At 51.5% G+C, this 6,387-nt stretch overlaps 2 protein-coding genes across 2 annotated transcripts; both read right to left on the bottom strand.

Annotated features, from left to right (window-relative positions):
- Window positions 1-1,899, bottom strand: EDB91DRAFT_1173042 (uncharacterized protein). Its single transcript, XM_041320271.1, has 5 exons — window positions 1,418-1,899; window positions 1,193-1,367; window positions 693-1,079; window positions 509-613; window positions 1-419 (listed from the first exon to the last, which is right to left on the bottom strand). Exons 1-5 carry the CDS (start codon window positions 1,699-1,701, stop codon window positions 243-245), a joined length of 1,128 nt encoding a protein of 375 aa, XP_041170015.1. The 5' UTR covers window positions 1,702-1,899; the 3' UTR covers window positions 1-242.
- A 1,678-nt stretch (window positions 1,900-3,577) lies between these two features.
- On the bottom strand, window positions 3,578-4,804 carry EDB91DRAFT_179620 (uncharacterized protein). The gene is made up of 2 exons (XM_041326339.1): window positions 3,962-4,804; window positions 3,578-3,900 (listed from the first exon to the last, which is right to left on the bottom strand). Exons 1-2 carry the CDS (start codon window positions 4,574-4,576, stop codon window positions 3,715-3,717), a joined length of 801 nt encoding a protein of 266 aa, XP_041170014.1. The 5' UTR covers window positions 4,577-4,804; the 3' UTR covers window positions 3,578-3,714.
- Window positions 4,805-6,387: the final 1,583 nt, after the last annotated feature.

The following is a 6,387-nucleotide window of genomic DNA, read 5'->3' as shown; positions in this document are numbered from 1 at the left end:
GCTTTTAATAACAATCAATTTTTATCGCCGTCTGCCAACTTGTTGGCCCATAATGTATTATATACTATCGTAAGTCTGGAAACTTTTTTTTATTCGACATGTACACTGTACACAGTGTATATAATACCAAACCGATGACGTTCTACTAATGTATGGTGGGCCGTGGCACCCTAGTCTATCACAGAGAGATCATGCACCTGCCGGAAGTGCGCTCCCGGTAACAATCTGCCTTCCAGTCAATATCATTGCCCGCGTTCTTCAAGAGCAGCCACAACTCTCTCGTTCTCTTCTATGTGCCTCCTCACTAATGCCCCATATGCTCCCCCATCTCTTTTCCCGTCTTGAGGTTCTGACTGAGAATCGGGTGGGTACCGTCCATAGATGGGCTTCCGCCCGTATGCGAGTTCAGAGACGGAGATCTATATGCGGGCATCAGCATCAGCAGGTTAGCGGAGAGATTAGAGTTCAAAGGGAACGACATGACATGTGAGAAAAGATAGCGACTCACCAAAATATCAGCTGTCAGCCCCTTGATAGGAGATGCGCATGTTCTGAAACGATGCATCCTATAGATGACTCCATCGAATGCTTTAAGGCGCACGTCGGATGTATTCTACGCAATGGGCAAGAAGAATTAGCACGCAAGCACGAAACACTGAAAATGAAAATACAGTAAAGAGTCAAAAACTCACATACACCTCCTCAGCACTGTATGGCCAGTCCTCTCCCTCGTCCACGAGGGATTCTCCCTTGTTCGACAAGAGGTGAGGGTCCAGTATCGCCTCGAGCGGGTGATCGAATATCCGGTCGACTTCTGTGATGGAGGGAGTTAGGGACTTGAGGATTGGATGGGAGGAAGAGCTGGGTGGGACATTGGGGCTTGCATTTGAGGCGCCATCCGAGACCGAGGATGACGATGACGAAGGTGTGGGCGGCGAAGAAAGGGATGATAAAAGTACGACCACGGGCGTCACCAACAACTGCGATGCGGAGAGGAAGGGCGGGAGGGTTGTGACAAAGTGTATGTTAGAAGATTTGGGTGGGAGAGGGAGGCCGACTTCTTCATTTGCTTCGCGAAGCTGAAATTACGAGGCAGTGGAAGTGCATGGTTGATCGAATGAAAGCAGGATGGGACGTGAATGTGTGAAGAATGAACGAGTCAATTCATAATAGTTGTGACCGCAGCACTTACAGCAGTCCAGACCAAACTCTCATCTTCCTCGTCTGCTTTCCCGCCGGGTAACGCTGTCTGCCCTGGGTGGGCACGCAATAACTTGGACCGTGTGGTCAATAGCACCCTGAGCTCTCCAGCCTGCTCATACAGCAGAACAAGTACAGCTGCGAGTTTGCACGTTGGTTGCCGGGAGCTGCATGCGGAGTCATAGGTGGTGAGCAAGAACCGTGCGAGATGACTTACAGGTCAGGTCTGTCTAATTGACACGTCCTCAGACGTTCGATGCATGCTCTAGACTTTGGGGTGAGACGCTTGAGCACATGTGTTGGTATGTCCCGTAAGCATTTCTCAGCGTCAGAGTCAGCTTCGGGCGCAGGCTTCGGGATGATGGTAGAGGAGAGAGCCATGACGCATGCGGGGGTTACCTTGAAACACAGTACCACCACCAGCACCGCCGTCAGACCAAGCAATAGCGTATTGACTTCAAGCTCTAATAATGATGGAAACGAACAAGGTATCGCGTACATAGTGGTACGAGAACTAGCTGGGTGGGGACCATCGGAGTAAATGCAATAACTTAAGGACCGATAACCTCGGACTCCCGCTTGTTCATTCAGAGCCACGACTCGGAACCCTGCAGGGACTCGGGGTTGTTGCGTGTATTTTGCTGCTGCACAGTGTCTGCTTCCGAGTCGGAGGCAGCGGCTAGTAGTATTGACTTCAAGCCTCTTCAAGCTCTAATAACGAAGGAAATCATCGCGTACAAGGAACGACTGTCTTCCATCTATAGGTTTAGCTAGGGGAGACTACACGTAAGTACATAGCACAAGAGCTAGCTGACGGTGGGTCCAGAGTAAAGAATATGTAAAGAACCTAACGTCCTTCCGCTTGCTCACTCAGGTGAGCCACGGGTCAGAACCCTGCAGGGGTTGCATGATGAGGCAAACCATGAGGTTTTCGTCATTTCTGCCATTGTTCAGTCTCTAATAGGCTAATGGAATAGCTTCCTCCGCGGAAAAGAGAACAGAACAGGACCGCTCATATCATAGGAGTACAAGAAATAACACAAGAATGAAAGCGTCAGCTAGCTAGGGGGATATGATAAAGATATAAATAAATAAAACAAGCTAGCCTCTCCGGCGTGGTATCCTCGATACTGGCTGGCTTAGTCCGTCGTCCTCAACGCCCCGCACGTATCCTACGCCCATAAATACTGGGACACCGCCCGCACCGCCCCCAGATAGGAATCCGCGGCGTGTACTCCCAGTGCCTGTCCCCATCAACTCCCCACTCTCTAGTCCCAGCTCTACAAGCCGATCAGATGACCGAGCCCTCGCGAGCTCTTCGTCCAACGTCAGTCGCCGTTTGCCCTTGCCGTTCGCTGCGGTATCGCGTGTGGCTAAATTCCCTGTGACTCTGGGCTGAGGCTCGCGTCGCCACTTCAACTTCGGAGGGAACGCCAGCTCGTCTTCATCTTCTTCCTCGTCATCATCATCATCCTCATCAAGTAGCATGAGACTCTTCGGTTCGGCGTTGCACCTCTCTTCGTTCTTTCTGGTGTCGGTAAGGACTTCTTCCCCTTGGCTCGTGCAGGCGCACGCAACTTCCTCGGCGTTGGCACAGGCAACGGCGACATCGGTGGGCGTTTCCTGAACATATCTCCTTGTGGGCGTGAGGGAGTGATGGGTTTATGTGCGGGTTCAATATCTTCCATGTCCACATCGATGATTTCTATAATCTCGTCATGCCTACTCTGAGCTACAGCAGACCTCGGTCCAGGTGGCGTTGACGGCATCCTACCATCCGCGTCCCCTCCATTATCAGAGCACAAAGATGGTGTGGTGATATCTGTTTCATTCGATAGGGAGGAGTGGTTTGCGAGCGATGGACCTGTAAGGGAGAAAATTGACCGTGTAGAACCAGAGGAAAATTCGTGTGCTTTAGAGGATGAAGATGAAGAGGTGCTGGTGTCTGATTGGGCTTGAGCACGGGTGCCTGAACGCCGTTTCGAAGTAGACCCTCCTTCCGAGTCGCCTAGGACATCTGCTTTGCGCTTGTTATTTATGCGTGTGCCGATTGTGTTGGACGAGGGGGCAGGGTTAGCGGATGAGGATTTTGGCACGGTTGAAGTAAAAGTTGGTTTGGGAATGCTTGAGGTAGAAGGTATTCTCGAGGTGGACGCCGGTTTACTCCCATTAGAATTAGGTTTCGAGGAGCCTGGAACAAGACTAGAAGCAACTGAACCAACAGGCACTTTCACGCCCATCGATTTGCGCCTCCCCGCATCCACCTCTCTTCGCCCTTCAGCTCCAGCAGTACTCACACTCCGACTCAACCCACTCGGTCCAGGTCGATCACCCGCGGGTCGATCACTAACGCTCCGATTCAATCCCCCGGGTATAGACCCCCACTTTCCTTAACCGCACAGTCCTCATCTCGTTCAGGAACGCAGCCATTTTGTCACTGGGGGACGTTGACGGTTGGTTGTCTCATTTTGCCGCTCGCCGACCTTGCTGACGTCGTTTGTGCTCACGGTGGTACTAGCCTCGGTTGGGCGCAAGGCAGCGCGCGCACTTGCGAAGAGAGCGCCGCTTTCGCCTAGATGAGGAAGGAGGGGGATGCGGACGCCAGGAGGAGGTGGGAGTGGAGGAGGAGGGGGTGGGGGCGGCATTGGGACTTGCGTTTGGGGTGTGAGAGGGAGGAGGAGAACGGCGGCGACGGGAGAGCTAAGATAGAAAATGTCCAACGCGTCAGCATAAATAGAGAAAATAAGATGCAGTGATATACCTCTTCTTTCAACATCCTTACTTCCTCCTCCAATATTCTAATGCGCTCTTTATCCTTCCCGCGGTCTCCATTATTCGTAGTTTTACTCTTCACTCCCGTCTCGCGTCGTGCAGCATCAAGCTGTTTTTCTTTATCCTGTACGCGATGGTTGTCGAGGATAAAGGCCAAATCCTCATCTCCATCATCAACAGCACGTTCTTTTCCCTTCCGAGAAACACCACCCAAGGGCGAATGCAACCTTTCCAGTATATCGCCTGGGCTCTCCGGATCTACAGGAACCGCCGGACTGGCAACTACTAACAACGAAAAGTCCCTCTCTTCCCCTCCACTCGCAGTGAACCGTTGAACTGCATCGTGGACGGAGGCGATGGGACGGGTGCGCCAGGGAGAAGGACCGGTTCTGTCTGCAGGGGTTGCATTTTGAGAATTGGAGGAACCAGGTTCTGATTCCTGTGTGTCGAGAGCTGAAGGAGTACGGGGTATAGGATTTGGGTTTCGTTCATGGGTATGGGTATCTTCAGAAGCAGACAAGAATCGCACTCTCCTGGTTTCCATCTCTTCGTCGTTGGGTTCAGGTTCGAGTGAATCGGACCGGGGGAAAAGCGAGCCAGGCATTGTAATGGAGGGCTTTTTTCGGAGTAGGGGGTATGCTAAGGAAGGGAGGGAGGATATAGACTGTAGATTTGAGGAAGAGGAATGATTTGGTCGAGATGAGGATGGATCTTGGGGAGGGTGTCCTGTAGAAGTTGTTTCCTCTTGAGGACGGGCTTTTCCCGCCTCGCGAATGGCTATTACGTCGTGGAGATTGAGAGCGGGAGGTCACGCTAGGTGTTAATTCTGTAGAGGTACATCAGCATCGGCGAGTGCATGGATCGAAGGAGTTCGAGAGGCTGGACACAAGACTCCACCACCGTCTGCATCCTCAGGCCGATCTAGGCACTTCTTCCGCCCATAGCCATCAGTTGACCTCGATTTTGCCTGCTTCCCATCTGAACTGGACCTCGCTTTGGTTTTCTTCGTACGTGATCGCGAGGGTTCACGGGACTGAGACTGGGTGTGCGAGTAAGTGCATTCAGCAGACTGTGAACGAGCCGGAGACCCAGAGGAAGCGCGTTTTCTTTCCATCCCTTCTCTCTTTTTCCCTCCTGCTACGACCACGACTATCAGTGCTTGATTTCCTCCGATCTTTCGTCTTCTCTGTTCGCTTCTCGCCACCACCCTCAACGCTTCCGCTAACCTCTCTCCACTGCTCGATCATACTCCCATCATAGCCCTTTCGTTGCCTGCCTCGCTCTTCCTTCTCTCCGTGTTGCCATTTGCCATCACGTCTGTGTTTTGGTTTGGATGGACCAGACTATGTTCGTGATCGATTTTCAGTTCAGTTCAAGGGTCGGTAGAGAAAACTGAACACACCTCAGCTGCACCTGTAGCATTGATCACGAACTCGCCAATCTCTCGCGAGACAAAACTGAACACATTTGAGAGAATTCCTGGCTCGCTGTGTCTGGGTCCTGGATCGTGGCGGTTGTGATGGGTCATTGCATGCGTATTGTTTATCCTGTAGAACGTATGTGACTTCTCGCGATACGAAAAATAAGACGCGTTAGAACGGATGGTTGAATATTGACGCCAGGGACGAGGACGAGGAGGCTTGTGTTGAAATGTATTGATCGGGCGTGGGATAAACAAACGTACACAACACGCCTTGTTTACCTTCGCGTCTGATTCCTATTGTCTATTTTCGCGAGTCACGACCAACTCAAATTAAAGCTTGCTTCCTCTGGCGCACGCGTAAGCTGCGGCGTTGAAACATCCAAGGATTACTTGGCTGAAGGGATGGTGGCCAGGATTCAGCCCTACTAGTAAGTACTTCTGATGCACTCCGTTAGGTTGAGTTCAACTTCGAACGACACAGTCGGCGTTTCCCGAATTAAATGATCATATACTGACCTCATGCGCCATGCACCGCACTTCCAATCGATAAGCAAGCACCACTCTCAGACTACAACCACCATCTTACTCATGCAGCGGGAAACAGTCGGGCAAGCAGGCTCCGTTCAAGCTTTCCCTTCCAGTAAGATCAACCTTGATGGACGGCGTCATCACGGTTCTCCTGGTCCAGTGACGCAACATCGTCAGCATCCGCACACATCCCTGAGAGGGAACCATCTGTGAATCATGTTGGTGTATTATTGAAGCTTCCTGTTTACATGTGTTCTAGTGATGCGAACAGTGGCGGACCGCACCCTGCTTTGATTATAGCAGGGAATGATTATCTTCGAGGGAATACTGATACTCGTAAGGATCACACTGTGGAATACCCTTTCTTTTTTTCTCATCTTGTCGTGGGCCTTCCGGTAACGCAGGACATTGATTCAGAAAACTCCGAAAGCTTATCGCGCCAAGTTGGGTTGTGACACGTGCAG

This window comes from Suillus paluster (assembly GCF_016628075.1).
Source record: "Suillus paluster strain FC165 chromosome Unknown EDB91scaffold_150, whole genome shotgun sequence".
NCBI lineage: Eukaryota > Fungi > Basidiomycota > Agaricomycetes > Boletales > Suillaceae > Suillus > Suillus paluster.
The sequence above is the reverse complement of the archived record's forward strand: the minus strand, read 5'-3'. Positions and strand labels throughout refer to the sequence as shown.